Below are 20995 nucleotides of genomic sequence, written 5' to 3'. Positions count from 1 at the left end.
TGTGTGTGTGTGTGTGTGTGTGTGCGTGGTGTGTGTGCATTTTGTTCCTTCATTTCTCTTGTATTAATAGACTCTGCCCCTGTAATTTGTTTGTCCTGTAGTAGATAAGCTTCAGTAGATCCCAAATGTTCCTATCCTTTTTGCAAAGTTGTGGCTCTTAGTCTTGTGTGATAATTTAAACAGCAGTTTGCAAATTGTTTCCTCCTCCTCTTTAAATACCTGTACAACAAATCCAGTCCTCTTTCACGGTGTGCTCCTTATTTTATTTTATTTTTCCCCAGTGAGCTTTTAGTTTCTCGTTTGGTGTAAATTGTGATTGTAAGGTAGTTATTGGATTGTTTTTCCAGGGGCTCGTGCACCCCGAGCACTTGTGGACCAGAAATCTTCAGTGATCAAACACAGTCCGACTGTGAAGAGAGAATCTCCCTCACCACAGGGTCGGGTCAACAACACAAGGTACCTAAATCTTCTGTCATACGTCATGAGAGTACACAGTCATAACTTACTATAAGCTGTTTTTTAGGCGTGATGGTGAACGCTGTAGTTGATTATAATAACTTAAAACCTGTCAAACGTGACGCGTTTTGTTTTGATCCAGTGAGAACCAGCAGTTTTTGAAGGAAGTGGTGCAGAGTGTTCTGGACGGACAGGGTGTCGGCTGGCTTAACATGAAAAAAGTGCGCCGACTGCTGGAGAACGAGCAGCTCCGTGTCTTTGTGCTGAGTAAGCTGAACAGAGCGGTGCAGTCGGAGGAAGATGCCAGACAGGAGATCATACGTGATGTGGTGAGATGTTTTCTGTGATAAACAGATGTGTAGTACAGTGACTTATGCCTTGATTTTTTTATTTTTTTTCCCCTTGTATCACAAAAACAAACTTCATTGTATTTTATCAAGATTCATATAATAGATCAACACACAATGACACAAAAAGGTTAAAAAAAGCGATGTATTCACGTTTTATTCAGCCTGCTGAGATGAATAAATGTAGGATCACATTTTGCTACAATTACAGCTGCAAGTCGGCACGTTCTGCCTGAGTTGTGAAACTCTAGTTTCTTTAAGATGCTCCTTGCTGGCCTCTCAGTTTAGCTGGTCGTACGCTTTCCATTTTATGATAAAAGTGCTCTGTGAGATGTGCAGAGCTTGGAATATCTTTTCTAAGATTTTAGTGGCACTAGTTCCCTCTATTCAAAGTAATCAGACGGGAAACACACAGTTGAATAAAGAGAAGACTTCCAGCAAATGTCCCAGGGTCTGGAATTGGATTTTATTTAGGGTTATAAGAGCAAGGAAAGCTAAATACAAATGCACGGCACACTTTTTTTTTTTTTTTATTATTTATTTTTTGTAAAAAATGTGGGAAGGAATTTAGCAAGCTTTGTATTCACAAATACACATATGGTGTAAAATCAATCTAACATATGTTGACATATGTTTTTTTTTCACATGATAAACCATTAAAAATCAAGGGGTATTAATACTTTTTGCAGACAGCATACATGCTGTAAATCATCATAAACATTCAAATGTACAGTTTTGCTACCAAGGGTTTTCATCCACCTAGAACCTTATTTGTCCTGTGATTACTTATGGTGGCGCCTCTTCTTTTACAGTGAAAGAACTGGGCTTGATTGGAGTTGAAAGAACTCCTCAAGCTTTTTGAGATTGTCAAGAGAGTTAATTGCAGTATTGCCACAAGTCCCTTTGCAATACTGATCCATGGGGCATTAAAGCTTGCTGCTTTGCAACATTTGAGTTATCCATCCAGAAAGTGTGGGAATTGTAGGAATTTGCCACAAGAAATGTAGGCAACAGTAGTTAGACTTAGACTTTCTTTATTGTAATTTTGTATGCACAGAGTGCATACAGAACGCTCGACTGTGAACGTCCACCAAGCTCATAGTATGCACAGAGTACGCCCGAGTATGTGGGAGTCTTTAGGCAGGCTGCGCCCGTAGTACACGCTAGCAACCATAAACCTATTAAGTTAATGCAATATAAAAGTCACGTTTATTCTGCCGTAATGTTAGAAACAGGGCAGTTTAGTCCAACTACTCTGTCCTCCTGATAGAGACGAATAGAGAGCTGTGGACGTGAAGGGGTGGAGTGATATTAAACACTTGGGAAGAATATTTAGTGCTCCTTATAATCCGGTGCGCCTTATGGTCTGAAAAATACGGTAATTCTGACGCAACATAGACCATCTCGATATAAACGATATAGACTCATATCTCTTTTTAAAAACAATCGTAATATTTTTAAAATCTCAATATATTGCCGCGCTCCAATTTGAATCAGAAGTTTTTTGACGTATTAACGTGTTTTTATGTATACGGTCTGTTTTTCTGTCTGTGAAGGTAAAAGTTTAGACACCTTGTCACTGCGCTCTGTTTCCAGGAGATAAGCAGAAAGGTTTACAAAGGCATGCTGGACATCCTGAAGTGTACCGTCTCCAGTCTGGAGCACTCTTACACCAACGCTGGCCTTGGAGGAATGGCTAGTGTCTTCAGCCTACTCGAAATAGCACGCACACATTATCAAACCAAAGGTATGTCCTAAAACTTACAAACAGCCCTTTATAAAGTTTGTGCCTAATTGTGAGATTTATAGTAGTTTTCTTAGACTTTTAGAAGCTCATATATTTTGTCCTCAGAATAACATCAGGCTGCTTGTGCCATTTACACTCGTCAATGTCTTTGCTATGCATTTATATTAAGCTATGTGCTGCAAGTCAGACCTTGACTATCTAAAGCAGGGGTGTCAAACATACGGCCCGCGGGCCGGATCCGGCCCGCCGAACAATTTAGTCCGGCCCTGTGGCTAAATGCATTATCATTATAAAAAAGGCAGAATTTATTTATTTATTTTTTTTTCCCCCCCAGTGTCCTGTCTGGCAATGTGGCAATAAGATGCCACAAAGAGCTCATCAGATTTGACTTTCACAAGTGGACAAGATAAAAGGAAGAGAATGATAAAACAATTATTGAAAAAAAACATGTACTTCCGTTTAATTGAAAATCTGCAGTTCCTATATTGTCCACGAGGGGCGCTGTGTTTTAATTAGCAGATTAAGCTTCAGGTGTGGAAAAATTCAAATAATTTCTTAATTTTTATCTGTTTGATGTATTTTGTCATGTAGGACAGTGTTTTTCAACATTGTACAATCACTGTGATCAGTTCTTATGCATAATGCACAAGTAAATGTTTAACTGAGTAAAAGTATTGTTGAAATTGCACATACTTTTCTTAAAAACGCTGAGGTTATTCATAATATATTGTGTAAAAGTGAAATTAACTTAATATAAAAATCAACAACAAGTCCACATTTATTAGTTCTATTTAATCTTGCAATGAGTTAACTCGTGTGGCCCTCTTGAGATCAGATTAAGCTGAATGCGGCCCCTAAACCAAAATGAGTTTGACACCCCTGATCTAAAGCATTAACTAAAGCTGTTCTTTTGCTTTTTGTCAAATAATTTTCTTCTTCTCCCACTTTTAACCTTTTTAATATACTTCTTTCTCCTGTATTTGATGAACTTTGTCTTTGGCCCCTTTAATGTTGGTAACTTGGTAGACCCAGAAAAGCGCAAGCGAAGCCCCACAGACAGTGCTGGCAGCCCGGGGAGTAAAGAGAGTCCTTCTGGTCGTATGGAGACAGCCAGACCTCAGGGCCTCCTGAATATCCCCCAGCTGCAGCTGCCTCACCACGCCACGGGCAAAGGAGCCCGCCATTTTGATACCCGAAGTCTGAACGAGGAGAACTTTATTGCCTCGATTGGTGTGTACACCACTCAAGTCTGGTTGCATGTGCGCTGTAACTCCCCCCCCCCCCCCCCCCCCCCCCCGTACAAGCTCATCAACCTTATACCCCCCCCCCCCCCCCGCCCTACTTCCTGCCGTCTCAGTGAAAGATTCCCTTACTTTTCCCAGACAGATACCTACAGGTGTAATTATATTCCATACACTTAAACTGAAATTACTGCAGGATGGCTAACCTGCTTCAATGATATATGAAAAAATAATTTTAGAAATAAGATAACATTTCAGTTAAAGAGAAGATGCAGAATATTAATTAGTTTTCAAGTGTCTGGAATATACATCCTGTTTCCAGCCTGGACTGTGTGTGTTTGTGCCCTTTTCCTTAAACATCCGTGAAGCTGTTTTTTCCCCCCCTCCCCCCTTTTTTGAAGTTTTATTTTTGGCCTATTAGCACCTTGAATGCATGTGGTTGTTTTTGTTCTGGCAGTGTGAAAATCTGCAGTAGGGGACAAGGGGAAGTATAGTTAAAACGCATCGATGGTCAAATCGGTGTCCGTCTAAGCCTTTACTGCAGGTTTCTTCAATGTGTGCTGTAGGAAATGAAAGAAACGGCTCCCTTTGCTCTCAGCATGGAGGGTGGAAACATCGCTCCCCAGTAAACAGTCCCAGTGTACAGAAAATTGGTTCAACAGACTTTTCTGGGAGATAATCTATAATTATGTCTTTATTTTGTTGATAAAATCCTGGGTCTGTCTACGGGGGACTCTTCTCGGTTAGTCCACCCGCTCCCCTCCTACCCCTTTTTTCTACCTTTTTTAGAAGTTGCACCTTCAATTCTACAGAATGCTGTGAGAGTTGCATCTCAGCTTCTGCAACTGCTCCATTTCACTCACTGGCTAGCCGGCCTACCAACGTCATCCCATGCTCTTTTTTTCATTTTCCCCCAGTCAACCATCTCGTTTTCACCTTTGCTCTGGAGAGCCAGACAAATGCCATGGATGAACTTAGATGGTCAGAGCCAAAGCTCCCTCTAACAGCACTGTGTGGCTCTCCAGGACTCTGTGTGGAGAGCTTGGGGTGTGTTGTAATGTTACCTAAGTAGCTGTTGTAGAGTCAACCCAATATAGCCCACTCCAGTTTTTATTTTATTTTATTTTTTTAAATACAGTTTAGTTCTAAATAAGTCAACACTACATGCAAACATTACAAAACACCCTCCTTTAGAAAGTAACCCATTTAAATGCTTCTTTTGTTTTGAGTTGATTTTAATGCTCACCCACCATACATGCCTTTTCAACCAGCTCTCTGACTCTCTCTCTGTCTTTCTCTCCTTGCTTGCAATGCATCTTGGGTAGAATTGTGGAGCAAGCACCAGGATAAGCAAAAAGCTATGGAAAAACAACAGAGTAAGAGACTTTTCACACACCAGAAAATAAAAGACCGGGGTGTTAGTGAATTTTTTTTCCCACCCCCTTACTTTTTGCACTTTTTTTACCTCTTCTCTCACTCGGGGTTTTTTTCTTTTCTTTTTTTGATACGTTTTAACAGTAGAAAGCGATGATCAAACAAGATCAGAATAGACAATCTCTCCAAATTAGATACTACTCATGATTTGGGGTTACAGTATCAACGTATTTTATATATTTAATTATAAATGAAAAATTAAAGTTGAATAAAATTAATTTAGATTAATAACTAATTTTTATGTGTAAAACAGGTAAATATGTCATCCTTCTAGACATTATGCACAACTTTTTTTTTTTTTTTTTTTTTTTTTTTTTTTTTTTATTCTGTAACCCTAATAACAAAACATGACAAATTGTAAAACTGTTTAAAACACATGAAGCGTTTGGAAAGTACTGCAGAAATCTTTAGGATTTTTTTATTGGCTTAAGCTGAAGCAAAGTGTGTTCTTGTTTTACCATGTTCTTCTTTTCCCTCTCTTGCAATCATGCATCAAGATGAGCAGAAATGAACACCTGCTGCCCTGTCCTGCTCTTTTTAACTGTACTTTTTTCCAGTTTCAAGTGGCTCGCTGTAATACTACAGCCAACATCCCCCAGTTTGCTGGTGCATTATGAATCGCTTTGCCAAAGCTAGATGTAGCAAAAAAAAAAAAAAAAAAAGTGAGAAGTACACGGGCCTGTAAAGATGTACCCATGTCCACCTAAAGAGATGATAAATAACAGTCACACTTGAAACAGAAAATGTCTCCTTTACCGACCACAAGTTTGTCTGCATGCCTAACTGCCTGTGTCTGTTTGTGGGGTTTGGTGTAAAATGAACCACATTTGCAACACTGATTGAAAAAAAAAAAATAATGTCTCGCTCCTGCAGTTTTGTTTTCATTTGTAATGTTTTCCGAACTGCAATGTTTGCCGCTTCCTGTGCTTGGCTCTTTCTCTTCTCTCTGTCCTTTTTTTTAAGATGACTTTGTTTAGAATCAGAGTAATTTAAACAGAAAGGTCTGAGGATTTCTATGAAACTAGTTTTCCTATTCTGTAGAATAAGTAAAAAAAAAAAAAAAAAAATGCCTCCCTGCACTTTAAAGCTAGTAGCAGCTTAAACCTAGAAGTCTTTCTGAAACTCAGTAAAGCTACTGTGATCCAGTGTGCTTTGCAGTGCACACACATAATGTTATGTTTAAGCAGAGTCTTTGACCCTTCACATGGATGTATTGTCAGTGCTACTATGCTGTGCTGGCTTTGAGTGAGGCAGCTCACTAAGGTAAGAACATCAGTAGGTCACGTGTGAAAACAGGCTGATGATTAGATTCAATTTGCAGGGGCTGAAGGGACAAAGCAGCAGCGCCCGCAGGTGACTGACGCAGAGGAGAAGAAATCCCAGATCAGTGCTGATAGCGGTCTCAGTGTTGCATCGGGATCTCAGGTTCGGACACTGAATGCTGCCGTTTGAAACCGGGTTAACTAAACGTGCAGACCCTTAACAAAATCTTGCATGTAATTTGTTTGCACTGTATATTGGATGATGATGTATTTAACTTTTAGATTATAATTACAATCAGAATGCAGCACATTTAAAGGGATAGTTCAGAGTTTTCAGAAAGACTGTGAAACCAACAACTAGTCCAAGCAGTCCCAAAACCAAAGCTGCAAAAGCACAACAAAGATTTAATCTGCCATTTAAATATGCCACTAATCTTATTTACTCTTCTCCACTGTGGTTGTATAGAGGAGCGACACAGAGTCTGTAACCAGTTCAGAGCCGCCGATCCTTACCAGAAGCACCAGCCAGGACTCGGAGGCCAGCACAGTGGTAGGGCACGGCCAACTTAGATAATACGCACTTATTTTGGTTATCTATTTCACTCCAGCTTGTCAGTAGTTGCATGCCCTTATTAGATTGTCTTAGTGTGATAACTTTCTCGAAAAATTTCCAGTTTTATGGTATTCACCCCAAACAGAAATGCATGTCGTGATCCTTTTGTTTGTTTTTTCCCTTTCCTTCTGCTGTTTAAATAATTCAACATATTGATTATTACAGCAATGTCACTCATAGATTTTGGTAATCCTTATCTAAACTTTTTAACCAAATTTACAGCTTCTCAATGTCTACATTCAGAGGCACAGAGGTTTTCTAGCTGTTCCACGCAAACCACTAAAGACCAAAGTGGAACAAGCTCACATTTAGTTGACTCTGGTCTCTTTTAAAAAGCAATTAAAAACTTTATAGTTTAAATATGCACTCTGTTTAATGTTTATTTTAATAGTTGTTTTATTGGTTCTCTGTACAGAGCTTTGTAATTGTTTTGTCTGTGAAAGAAGTTTAAGTAAATTTTTTTCTTACTTAATTACTTATTTGTATTTTGTATTGGTATTTTGGAACATGGATTTAAGCAAAAAATAATAATAATAATGTAGCTAAAAACCCTCCTATATATATATATATATATATATATATATATATATATATATATATATATATATATATATATATATATATATATATATATATATATATATATATATATAATTATTTATTTCTTTTTTTATTTATTTATTTATTAAATTTTTTTTTTAAGAAGTTAAAGGCACAATAAGCAAAATTATTTTAGATGGGCTGTGGTATGAGGTCACAAACCATCTCTCTGTTCTCCAGTCTCTTGTTTACATAGTTGGACCGGCCGCTCGTGAACTGCTGCCACTCAGGGCTTAGCCTCTCCCTGCCCATAAAATACCACTGCCAGGCACAAAATGGCGGCGAACACACCCATCGGCTCAAAACGTTCTCTTCCTAACAGCATTATAAAGTTATGAGTTGCTTACTTCTTCACTAGACACGTTCTTCCTAATTTTGCTGTTTTTATCCTTTGGAAATATGCACAAGGGGGGGGGAAATGGGTGCCAGTTTGCAGCTGGAGGGGGTAGAGAGAGGCGTGGCTTGATGCACATCATGTTTTGGTCTACAAACAGTGCTGAAGCCCCACTTAGTGGTGAAATATCGCTTATTGCTCCTTTAAACAATGTTATGTTGAATGTTAATTTTTTTTTTTATCTAGTAGCCAACCTGCAGTCTGCTGCTTCCTCTCCTAATATGTACCTTAATAGTAGTGCTTTTTATCATACTTTTTTTGTTCTCCTTTGCACACCAACACTGTCCTTGATAATTTTCCCAATTTTCTACCAGCAGACTGACAGTGTTCAGCAAAAAGTGGTGGGGGAGGGGTAGCTCTTCCTTAATACTGATAACAGGCTATGGATTAGCTGTGCAATATTTAGTAAATCATCGTCTTAGATGTGATTCTAGAAGCCATTTCCACAATTTTTAGATTTTATACAAATGTTTTGCCAAATATTGAAGAGTTATGTTTTCATTTAGCTTAACAATGAATTTAGAAATTTTGATCCGTTTTCTGCAACCCTTATAATTGAGATTTTATGTTTTTCTTGTATAATTACGGTAATCTACAATATGTTGGGCTAAATTTTAGAAGTCGGCAAAGAAAATAACTTTTTTGAATTTTGTCATGATGCAAGTAACCAGAAAGTAGGGAGAGAAAAAAGCAGTTACTGTTTAACTAATAAAGGAACTGGATTAAAATAGAAAATTGTATTTGCCTTTTTTTATGAAAAAGTCTGCATGTCATGTTTCTTTTATCCAAACTTTGAATTTTTATATTTTAGATTAGCAATAGTTCCGGAGAGACCCTGGGAGCCGACAGTGATCTGAGCAGCACAGCAGGAGATGGACTTGGAGGGAGAACTGCTCCTCATCTGAATCAGTCCAGAGGAACGCTGTCTGACAGCGAGATTGAAACCAATCCAGCCACAAGCTCCGTGTTTGTAAGTAAAAAATAAATACATAAAATAAAACAAAGAAGAGGCTTATATACTCTAGAGAAAACAGACTGCAGGTAAAATTGCCCCAGGGATGTAAAATTGTCCAAAAAATTTAGAATCTATATCTGCATTTATTTTCTTTTGTAGCCTTTAATGGATTGTAACATTTATTTAATGAAATCCTTTTGTTTAAAAACCCTGCAATCACTCAACAATTTGTGTGCTGCCAAAAAAGTGAAGAAAATGTAATTATGTCATTAGATTCAACAAAACAGACATATTTGTGGTCATTTTACTTGCAGCTTCAGCATAAAGCTGATCTTTTCCTTCTTCCCTAGGGAAAGACCCACACTCTTAAACCCGGTGCAAAAGATCACTTACCTGCAATGGTCAAAGGGCCTCCTGCACAACCCATGGAGGACATCAGTATGAGGATTTATCTGTTTGAAGGCCTGCTGGGTAGGCATTGCTGTCTTGATTTCTCCGTTTTCTCCTTAAACTAATGTTTGAAGACGCATTTCCTCCATGTCTATTCGTCAAACAGTCCCATTTTCTGTGACTTTCTGTTGGCGATGCAAAACAATTGAGTGTTTTCACTTATCTTTAACATTTAATTCACATTTATTGCTCATGTTTTTTTTTAGCTTTTTCTTAATATATATATATATATATATATATATATATATATATATATATATATATATATATATATATATATATATATATATATATATAATACGCAAGTACAGAAGGCGTTGAAGGAAAATGGACAGGACTTCTTTTATTCATATTTCAATAATACTTGTTCAAAACTGCAACAGTTTAAAAGCTGCATAAAGCAGTTATATCTGTACAATATAACATAACAGCATGTCTGAGTCCCATTAAAGGTATATAGCCACGTAATATGCTTATACCAAAAACCGTTTGATCATGATAAAATAAGGTTATATACACCAAGCCTCCATCTTGATGTTTTTCAACCGAAAAACAATTCGCTCTCAGATTAGCAACTATAAACAGACGTGTCGCCATCTAGTGACAGTATCGCAGAACTATCATAATGCTGGTTTGCTTAGTTAATAAATCCAAATTAAATAATGCCAGACTGAACCTGACCCTCTGAAATGCCTCGCAATAAAGCGGCAGCTCGGCGTGATCGAAGACCAACCGTTATTAATTAAATAAAACAATCTACAGCAACTTTAAGAGCCTCATATCAGAACATTTAGTCACGTCAGTCAACTCTGCGGTCACATCTTAGCCTTTAGCGTCCGCTTCAGTGAACACAAACGTTCATACTGTGTTCCCAGAGGCATTCCAGTCTTTTCCCCCATATATATATATATTTTTTTTTTTTTCACTGTTTCGCTGGGAGATGCTAATAGCTGTTCCTTCCTTGTTTTAACCCCTGCTGCGCCTGCGCAGTACGTACTTCTGTTTAAATCCTGAATAAACATGAAGGGCTTTATTTACTAACACATTGGGCAAAAACAAAACATAAAACACCAAAATGACAACTAATACGACAGCAAGACGTGATAATATTTCATAAAAACTTTGTATACAACCAGAGTGTGATATTGACGTATAAATGGAGTCAAATAACGTGGCTATGCACCTTTAAAAGTCGGTGAACGGTGTTTAAAACAAAAAGGACTTGAAAGAGTGAGAGGATAAACATCCAGTACACTCAGCACAGTCCCAATGGCTCTACTTGTCTGTGAAAATGTCTGACGCACGCTTGAGGCTTTAAAGTGGTTTGTAAAAACCATGCTGTGTATTAATCCTTGTCATGTTTCTGTGGTGTGCATGTCAGCTCGCTCTGCTCTCGTTTTTTGCTATTAAACCCACTTACACCTCTTTGCCTAACCCCCGTGCTGCTCTCGCTGCTTTTTTCCCCCCCTTCTGCTGCTCATGGGAAATTTCTCCAGGGCGGGATAAGAGCTCCGTTTGGGATCAGCTAGAGGACGCAGCCATGGAAACCTTTTCTCTAAGTAGGGCTGATCTCTTGCCTTTGCCCCTTTTTTTTGTACTTTGTTTGTGGTGCTTGTTCTGTTTTCAGCTCAGCTAACTCTTTGTTCAGTCGTTCATCTCATGGGAGTGTTGCCGGTTTGTTAGCCAGCTCCAGATCTGTATAAAATGTGGTGGGAAATACAGTTTTCCTCCATAACGAAGGTTCAGATATTTGTTTAAAAAATAAAAACAGAAAAAAAAGGTGTTTTGACATCTTTTCATGTTTACAATCTTTCTGGAAACAATACCTACACACAAATAGTTTTATTTACAGATGATGCTAGTGGCCATGCTCAAGTGATTTTTAAAACATTAAGTCAGGTTGAGCGTCTCTTTGTTTTGGCACGCCAAATTCTCACCTGCTGTATTTCTATTTAGCTTTATTGTTTGTCTGGTATAACTGGACTTTTTTTTATTGCACAATATCTTGAATAAATCGGGACACTTCCTATAGTTCATGAATGGTTATTGACCATTTTCTAGCTGGTCAAATGTGCCACAATTCGGTAAATAAATACATTTAAAATATTTTTACAGATGTCGTTTAGAAATATTTAGAATAAATAAGATACAATAAATGTTTCAATGATGTATGAAATGCAATATAAATATATAAAATATATAAATTCTGGATGGAATTTGAAAAGTTAAAACAGTTTTGACATGTATAACTGTTTACTTCATTGTGTTGTGATTTTAATCTCTATCAACGTTTACCCATCAAATGATGTCTTTTGGTCTGCAGTTAACCCGCTGTGCCAAATGTTATTACTTTAACATATAAATGAAGTTTTAACATAATGAAGTTTTAATTAAACTTTTAATTTGTCATTCAAAACTTATTGACACATTCATACAGAGTTTAAATATTTGATGTGTATTTTACAGTTTTATTCAGAATAGCACACAAATATTTATTTGACAAAATACCTGTTAGATTGTTTGACCTTTGACCCTCTATAAACTTTTAATTTATTGGAACCAAAACAATTGTACAAATAGAGCTTCAATCAGGCTTAGGTGTAATGTACAACCTGCTATGGTGATTATTTTCATTAATTAATATAAATATGACCCAGAATGCAGTTTGAAGGCTCAGTGTTTGGATATAGCAAGGCTTTTGATGGGTTAGAAGAGGTCATAATGTCTCGTGTGTTAAAGTCTCAAACTTATCAATATTTACCTTTAAAACATTTTAACGCTGCCCTGGTGGGTTTCAGTCATTCTGTTGTAGTCCTAGCTGAAGAATTTAGGCTTTATTTTACATTGTGTCAAAATTACAAGGCCCATAAATTCAGTTGATTGCTAACTCTTCAAAGATTGTTGCTCCTCAATCTTATTGTAGTTTTAGGTAATTTAAAATCAATGTTCGTGTCATGTCATCCAACTTTACGCAAGTGATTTATTAAATAAATCTTATTTAATCTTTTTTGTAATTCGTGTAGGTCTAAAAATTTGAATCTTTTTTTCACCTTTTTGATAAGTTCTCTTTTTGTTGCTTTACAAGTTAACTTTAGATTCGTTTTTTCATTACTGGTCTAGTGGGTTTTTACCACCGTCACGCACAAATCTCCCCATTGTGGGACAATAAAGGTATTTCTCATATTAAAGCTCTTATATGAAACTTTCAAAAGCCTCACATCATTTTAATATTACATTTTGGATGTTACAGGAGAATTTTTAAGGGCATCAACATTAGCCTCATGTTTTGTTTACTTAAAATAACTGAGACTGAAAACTCCGGATTTGTGTCTGCCGTGGAGAAAGAAGTATCGCAGAAGAGATGTGCATCTACTTTTATAGACTCCTATTCCTCAAAATATATAAATATAAATAAATAAATCACTTTGACTTGAACCAGATTACCAGCTGAAGAACGTTTGCTGACTCGAGGAAAAAAAACCTTTTTGTTTTTAGGTAAGGAGCGCTCCACCCTCTGGGACCAAGTGCAGTTCTGGGAGGATGCTTACTTAGATGCTGTGATGCTGGAGAGAGAAGGGATGGGAATGGACCAGGGTCCTCAGGAGATGATTGACAGGTTTTCTGATTTATTTAGTCTTTTTTTTTTTTACCACCCAAAAACCCAGTCCTAATAAGTTGTAAAACAGTTTTGTGAAGCGCCGTGTTTTCTTGTGTGCCAACTCAGATACTTGTCACTTGGAGAGCACGATCGCAAGCGTCTGGAGGATGATGAAGACAGACTTTTGGCCACGCTGCTACACAACATGATTGCTTTCATGCTAATGATGAAAGTAGGAAAGCACGCTACTCTGTTTTAATCAGCTAGATTTACATTTCTTTCTCCTCCACACAAGTGAACTGGTATTTATCTACACGACGTCGACGATTTAGGTGAGCAAGAATGACATCAGGAAGAAAGTGAGGCGTCTGATGGGCAAATCTCACATCGGACTCGCATACAGCCAAGAGATCAACGAGATACTTGACAAACTGGCCAATATGGTGACCATTTATTCCACTTTGCATTGTTTTTAATGTAAGCTTTCTTGGTTTTTTCTTAATTGGTTGTCTCCGATCTTGTTTAGAACGGTCGCGAGTTGTCCATCAGGCCCAGCGGAAGTCGTCACATCAAGAAACAAACGTTCGTCGTTCACGCCGGCACCGATACGAACGGGGACATCTTCTTTATGGAGGTGGGTGAACGCTTCCCTCAGCGTGAAGCGCGTGTCGTGCGTTCGGTTTTCCTTTCGGTGAACGTTCGCCTTCTGTTTCAGGTCTGTGACGACTGCATAGTGCTGCGCAGCAACATCGGCACGGTTTACGAGCGCTGGTGGTACGAGAAGCTCATCAACATGACGTACTGCCCCAAGACCAAGGTGCTGTGTCTGTGGAGACGCAACGGCCAAGAGACGCAGCTCAACAAGTTCTACACCAAAAAGGTCTGAGGCTGTGCGTCGCGTGCCTCGGCCAACTCTAGGAGGATGTTGGTTATTAAAAAAAAGTAACTTTGCTCTGTTTGTTTCAGTGTCGCGAGCTCTACTACTGCGTTAAAGACAGCATGGAGAGAGCCGCAGCAAGACAGCAAAGCATTAAACCAGGTTGATGTCCTTTGAGATGATTATGAGGCGCAGTGTTTGCATCATCTTTTCACCGCTCATCACTATCACAGAGTTTAAGAGATTAGAGAGGACATTAATGTGTTATTTTCTTTATTGGATTATCTGCTTAAGAATAAAAGACGAGAGGCTTGAGTGTTTTTTCAGGTCTGGAAAAGTGTAGGAAGGAAAATTGTGTGGGGTGGAAATATTAGAATTTCCAGACTTCTGTTCCCCGTTTTCTAAGTGGATCCTGACTTGGTTGCAGTTAATGCATGTTTCATAGTTAAAGCCTAGCTGCATCAGTAACTTCTGCAATGAATTCTGGTTATTTTGCATTTGCACTTTTAAAATTTGTCTGAAGAGAATCAACAACTCTGCACACCTGGAAATGGAAACAGGTCAGATCCCCGTGGTTTGAAAAGCGCTCTGCGTCCGTTTCCTCAGGCCCGGAGCTCGGCGGTGAATTCCCCGTGCAGGACATGAAAACCGGCGAAGGCGGACTGCTTCAGGTTACGCTGGAAGGAATCAATCTGAAGTTCATGCACAGCCAGGTAGGAGGCCATTACCACAGCACAGAAAGTGCCTCTCATCTCACATAAGGGCATGAGAATAAAAACAATTACTCATGATGGCTCAGACTTCATCCCGTCCTCCTGTTCCCATCTGTCCTTGTCTCTCCCGCCTCTACAGCCTTTCCTTTAATCCTGTGACGTCTTCCTCTATTGTCATTTAAAAACCTCGATTTAAAAAAAAAAAAACGTGACAGAAACGTGTTTGATTGGCTGGTACCGATGTGCGTTTTTCCTTTAGAGGAAGAATTTGTGTTTGTGCCTTTTTGCTTTTTTTTGGATGTGCTTCTCTTTTCTGTTGAGACCTTTTGTGTTTATGGATGCATGCCAGTCTCAAAAACAACGTTAACACATCTCGCCACGCAAGTTTGCTCTGACATCTGTGGTGCTCAGACCTCATGTTCATTTACCGTGTGGGAGGAAACGATGTGTTAATCCGTGTGTGTGTGTGTGTGTGTGTGTGTGTGTGTGTGTTGTGCAACAGTGATTCGACAGATGACCTTAAGCAAAGACTTTTCATTAATAATTGGCTATGCTATAATAGCAACTTCTCATTTTAAGTTTGGACCCTTGGACGTCGTCATGTGTTGTCTTCACGTCTGTGCAGGCGTTGGCCGTCTGGGCTTGTGTATTTTCTCAGCTGATTAAGACGATCTGAGAGATTAGGATCCAGATGTAGCCGCTTTTTAGCATAATTCAGCATCTGAAGGGGAAACTGCTAAAAAGTAGGATGCTATCACCTTGATGCACTTTTCGTCTCACTGCATTTTTCCAAGTTTTGACGAGTCTAATCGTCCTGCTGTCCAGTTTCTGGTTATAATAAAATTGAAGAGGGAGAGCCGACCCGTCATTGCAGACCGATCTTCCTGATCGCTGCATGACTCGGTGCAAAGAAAAGACGCGACACAATAAACACTCCTTTCAAGAAAAGCCATGTCTGTTGACTAATAGTTAGCTCACCCAAAATAATGAAAATAAAATGTATCCGCCAACATGCATCTTATTATTTATTTAATTTTTTGCGAAAATTAATTTTCTTTTAGTTTCTCTGCCTGATTAAAGCCTTTGTTTTGTTTGTGTGTGTGACAGCATTCATGTCTGCCGTTAAAGCCTATTTCTGCCGGCGTTTATTCACAAAGGGAAAAATTTGTGTGAAAGGACGAAAAAAAGGCAGAATTGTAGACGTTTCCACGGTTGAACTAAACTAAAATATTATTACGTGGCAAACGAATAAGTGGCACCAAACATTTCTAGCGTCCATTTTAACCAAGATCCCGCTACGCTGTCACTGCCTCGCAAAGGTATTCGACACGCTTGAACTTTTTCACATTTTTGTCACGCTACGACCAGAAAATTCTCCTTATTTTGCTGGGATTTTAAGTGATAGACTAACACATATTAGTGCATATTTCTGAACTGAAAGGATTTTTATTATTTATAAATAAAATCTGACCAGTCTTTGGTGCATTAGCCTTCAGTCCCTTTTCATTCTCTTATCCCTAAACAAAGTCTAGTACAACCAGTATCCTTCAGAAGTCACCCAGTTAGTACCCAGAGTTTACCTGTCTGTAATTTAATAACTATAATATAAATCCAGATGTTTAGTTATAAAATAATATGAAAAGATCTGGAGCATCTCAACAAGAGCTGTTCAGATAATAATCTCATTACAGAAAGAGTAACACAACTGCTAACATACCAAGACCTCCAGGCTGAAACAGATGTGAGACCAGGGCAGAGGTTCACGTTCCACCTGGAAAACAATCCTAAATTCACCACCAAAGCTCCAAGGAATGATTCAGATCAAAGCGTTAGAATGGGTCCACCAAAATCCAGACAGAAATCCAGCTGAAAATATGTCGCAAAACCTAAAAAATGATATTTAGATGCTCTTCTTCGACTGATGTGGAGCTTTTATGCGTGTGAGACTGGGCAGAAATTCCTGTCTCCAGATCTCAGATAACCTGGAAGGCCTGCAGTGATTTCCTCAGAAGGTGGCTCTACGTAGTATTTAGGGGGCTGCAAATGAACGCCACACTTTACACATAATTCTTTGTCTAAAAACAAAACTGGGAAATCCCCTCCACAATTATGCACTTCTTTATGATACTCTGTCACTTAAAATCCCAATAAAATTACGATGGCGTTTGTGATTTTAAGATGACAAAGTGTGAAATGTTTAAGGAAGGGGTAAAAATATTTTCTATAAGACTTTTTGTCCGCTCTTTTTATTTTTTTATTTTTTTTATACCTTCAGGCCTGAATTTGTCCTTACCAAGACTAGATCACTGCAAAAACGTAACTAAAAACAAGTAAAATTTTCTTGAAATGAGTGTGTTTGTCCTTGATTTGAGCACATAAATAAGATGATCTGCCAATGGAATGAGTATTTTTACCCCTAAAATAAAATAATTAGATATTCTGCCCTCTAAATAAGATGATGGAGATGAGTTGTTCCTATTTTAAGTGCAAAAATATCATTGCATTGGGAAGTCATCTTATTTATTTGCTCAAATCATGGACAAATACTAATATCAAGAAAATGTGACTTATTTTTAGTTTAGTTTTTGCAGTGAGGGCTACGTTTTTATTTACAATAACACAGTACTGTCTTTGGTTAAGAAAAAGGTTGTCTTATGAACGTTTGCTGTCAGTTTTCCGCTCAAACGTTTCTCCACACGGCTCTGAGTTCAGCTTAGACGACTGGTTGTGTGACAGAGGCGACATGGTAGCGGGTTGCGGTCGGCCCTCATGTACCCGTTCTGCTGTTGTGAGTGAGTTGTGTTGGTGCCAGCCCTTGTTGCTGGAGGAGGAGGCATGGAGGGCTCTGGGGGACTGAGATGTTAAAAACCCAGGAAAACTTTAGTCAAACTTTTTTTTTTTTATTATTCCTATTTGTCAGCTCTTGTGGTTGAATCTTCTTGTGGTGTTTTTTTTTATTTTTCAATCATTGGCTCTCTTAGATTCTTGATCTGAATCCCTTACGAGGCTCCTGCAGATTGGTAGCGCCCTCTCGGAGTGTCGTCGAGTGTTTGTGCTCTTCTGTCCGATAATAATCCAAACCATTTCTCTCCCATGCTCTCTCCCCCTGCAAGGAGCGGAAGGTACACAACCTCTGCTGTGTTTGCTTATTAGCAGTTACATCTTATTGGGTTCCTTTTGTTTCCTCTACCTGTTTTTTTCTTTTCTTTTTCTCTTTTCTTTTGTTTTTGTTTTTACTGTCGTAGTGTATGGCAAGTCTAATTTTGTGTCCTTGTCTTCATTTTGTATGGAACTTCCATGTCTGCATCATATGGGCCATATTGCCATAAGAAATTCTTCTGGTATATGAATAACCACGAGTTTTTTTTTTGTTTTGTTTTTTTCGCATCTGATGCACCCCCATTGACTAAATGAGTTACTCTGGCTTGGTGTTGAGCAGACGAAATGCATTTCTTCTCATTGCCCATGTATGCGTTTGACCATGGAAACTTCTCATAGTGTGTTTCTTTTTCTGTTAATAGCTGTTAAACGCTTGCATTTCATGTGTAGTTGTTGTTTTATTTTGACCTTTCATACTGAATGAAACAAGTTTAACATGGTTAGTTTTTTTTTTTTTTTTCTTTTCCTTTCTAAATATGAAGTGTTTACTCTTCATCCGGTGTTGTTGAGTTAATAATGTTCTGTCTTGTTTTTGTTTGTTTTTGTTTGTTTTTAGGTTTTCATAGAGCTGAGTCACATTAAAAAGTGCAATACAGTGAAGGGAGTCTTTGTCCTGGAGGAATTTGGTAATTACACCATCTATTGATTCTAGGCCTGTACTCGGCACGGCAGTAACTCGGCTTCACGGCAAAATCACTGAGAGCTTAGGACGGTTTGCTAAATTCAATTGTTCTGTTGGAGGGAGGCTGAGCTTCAGATGGCTGCAGGTGGGGGAGGAGGCCGATGAATCTTTTAGAGGATGAAGTTTTCAGCTGCGCAGCTGTCAGAGTAGCGAGTGAAGATGCGACGTCTGCTGTTTTCCACCAAATGTTTGCATTTAAAGCCAAGGCAGGTATTTTAGAAAAGTTTTAACGTTTCTTCATAACCAGATATGTTAGCAAAACCCTTTTCAGACATGAGCTGTCTGTTAAAGCGACAACATTTAGTTATTCTGGCTTTATTTGCTCTTTCTTTCTTCAGTCGCAGAGAGCCGCTGCGCTTTATACTCCAAACTTGACCTTATTCGTGTCATATGACCTTTAAAATTCACATTATCTTGTAAAACACGCAGCGATTTTCTAAAGCGCAGTAAAAGTGCCTGGAAGGATTAGAAAATCTCACTAATTTTCATGTGAATAAGAGTGGCCCCCGTCAATCCAGAGTTTTCTGAGCTTCCTATTCCCATTTTATTTCTGGAAACTACTACAAATAAAAACTTAATTTAACAAATCCATGTAACAGAAATAATAATTATGCAGTAGGAACCTTGTCAGGGATAGGCACAGATAATGATATGGTTCCAAGATTATTCAGATTTATTCTTTTAAGACATTTGTCCCTAAGCTTGTTGATGCGTTTAGCGATCAAAAAAAGTTAGAATGTGCTGTTTTCATACATTTACCGTATTTTTTCGGACTATAGGTCCCTCTGGAATATTAGCCAAAACATGCGTCAAAAAGAGGAAACAAACATGAGTCGCACCAGGCTATACACATTTATTTAGACATTTCACACAATCCAAGATTTAAAATTGATGTTTAATCTGGTAAACCGATTTATTAAATTACACAGCTGCATCCAGCTGTTCTGTCTGGGTCCGTCGAGATGCACCACGCAACGCTTCACTGCATGAATGCAGACTGAAACAACGTAACAACATACAAAAGTGTTCAGTCTTTGTCGTCTATAAGTTAATATTTCAATAATTTTTAAGTGGTACAGGAGCAGGATAGTTTTCACATGTCTAGAGAGCCCTCTTGTGGCTATAGCCGGTAATGTTTGCTACTTGGTTCATGCTGGTCAATATGAATTATTAAATTGGATATACTATATATAAGTCGCAGGATCGGGCAAACTATGAAAAAAAAAGTCAGACTAATACGGTAATAAACAAAAACTTCTGGATGAATTACAACGTGGAAAAAAATGAAAGCTGCCATCATATTTCTCAGAAAGACAAAGTTGTTGGAATGAGCAACGAATAAACACATTTAAAACATAAATGCATGCGATTTAAGACTTACACTTAAAAAATTGGACGTATAAAGACTTTCTAAGGCCTAACATTTAGGTGATTAAATGGCTGTAATTTGATCAACGATCAGGTCAGATTAGCTGATGGATCAGTGGGTTAAATGCTGTCCCTGAACGTTCAGTTCTGTAATCAATTACTTTCTAGTAACAATGCAGCTCTTATAAAGTGAAGAAAAAGTTACCTTAAGAGAGAAAATCAGAAGCAGCATTAAATTTTAATTTAGTCTACAGCTTCGTTTGAAAGAAAACTGACACATGAAAGCTGCTGTAAAACGGTAAACTACGATCAGACAGCAGAAGCTTAAAGCACTTTTAGACGGGTGTCACACTGCAAACATCTGTAGAATAGAGTCTGTTAGCTGGTGGGTGTCCTATTGTCTGATTGGAAGCCAGATTAACCTGTTTGGGTGCATCCATACACACGCACCACATCTTTAAAACACACAGACGGCCTAGATGCTCATTTGTAAAGTGACCCATTTTGTCTGAAAGAGGCTTAAACGAATAACGAAACGTGTATGAAACCAAACGGCGACGGCTTCTGACTTCGGGAAACGGATGAACGGCGAGGCGCGCTCGGTAGGGAGGAAGATGCCTAGCGGCTTAGTGAAGTTGCCATCATCCCTTTTTCATCCATCCGGCCTCTTCAGGCGCTTGTGAATTCTCGACCGCACGCTGTCAGAGAGGCGCTCGGCTCCGACGCCACAATTTGATTACCATAAATGAGCAAAGGCAAACAACGGCGGCATACAGAAGCAGATCTCTTTGTTTCTTAGCAGCGCCGAGGAACTTCTGCACCCGATGCTGTTGCCACGGCAACTCGTGCTGATGAACCAATGATAAAAAAAAAAAAAAAAAAAGAAAACGGCACATAAATGAGGTGCCGTTCAGATTTGAGCGACACCGTCAAATCAATGCGGTCTTATCAGTGGTTGAAAATGACAATGAAATTAAATAAATACTTGTTTTCATTTTATTGAATGGATTTTTTTTTTTTTTTAAGCGCGGAGCTATAAATTAGTATTTTCACAGTCTGAAATAAAACGGCCGGAGTTATTTTGAAGGAATCCTTGCAG

At 38.4% G+C, this 20995-nt stretch overlaps 1 protein-coding gene across 18 annotated transcripts in view; it reads left to right on the top strand.

The window, feature by feature from the left end:
* The window catches only part of madd (MAP-kinase activating death domain), a 69741-nt gene that overhangs the window by 42540 nt on the left and 6206 nt on the right, over nucleotides 1-20995 (top strand). For 6 of the 18 annotated variants that reach the window (XM_036135985.1, XM_036135984.1, XM_036135982.1 and 3 more), the window contains 19 exons: nucleotides 348-456; nucleotides 599-785; nucleotides 2400-2550; nucleotides 3577-3780; nucleotides 5117-5167; nucleotides 6547-6650; nucleotides 6954-7037; nucleotides 8906-9064; nucleotides 9400-9520; nucleotides 10996-11058; nucleotides 12995-13115; nucleotides 13224-13329; nucleotides 13430-13540; nucleotides 13624-13731; nucleotides 13813-13977; nucleotides 14064-14136; nucleotides 14581-14687; nucleotides 17801-17809; nucleotides 18403-18472. In XM_036135985.1, the coding sequence (XP_035991878.1) occupies nucleotides 348-456; nucleotides 599-785; nucleotides 2400-2550; nucleotides 3577-3780; nucleotides 5117-5167; nucleotides 6547-6650; nucleotides 6954-7037; nucleotides 8906-9064; nucleotides 9400-9520; nucleotides 10996-11058; nucleotides 12995-13115; nucleotides 13224-13329; nucleotides 13430-13540; nucleotides 13624-13731; nucleotides 13813-13977; nucleotides 14064-14136; nucleotides 14581-14687; nucleotides 17801-17809; nucleotides 18403-18472 (2103 nt within the window). The remainder of the gene's footprint in view (nucleotides 1-347; nucleotides 457-598; nucleotides 786-2399; nucleotides 2551-3576; nucleotides 3781-5116; nucleotides 5168-6546; nucleotides 6651-6953; nucleotides 7038-8905; nucleotides 9065-9399; nucleotides 9521-10995; nucleotides 11059-12994; nucleotides 13116-13223; nucleotides 13330-13429; nucleotides 13541-13623; nucleotides 13732-13812; nucleotides 13978-14063; nucleotides 14137-14580; nucleotides 14688-17800; nucleotides 17810-18402; nucleotides 18473-20995) is intronic. The other 12 variants (XM_036135992.1, XM_036135989.1, XM_036135993.1 and 9 more) reach the window with 8 other exon arrangements.

Source organism: Fundulus heteroclitus, chromosome 4 (genome assembly GCF_011125445.2).
Source record: "Fundulus heteroclitus isolate FHET01 chromosome 4, MU-UCD_Fhet_4.1, whole genome shotgun sequence".
NCBI classification, from domain to species: domain Eukaryota; kingdom Metazoa; phylum Chordata; class Actinopteri; order Cyprinodontiformes; family Fundulidae; genus Fundulus; species Fundulus heteroclitus.
Note: the sequence above shows the minus strand (reverse complement) of the source record. Positions and strands in the feature narration are given on the sequence as shown.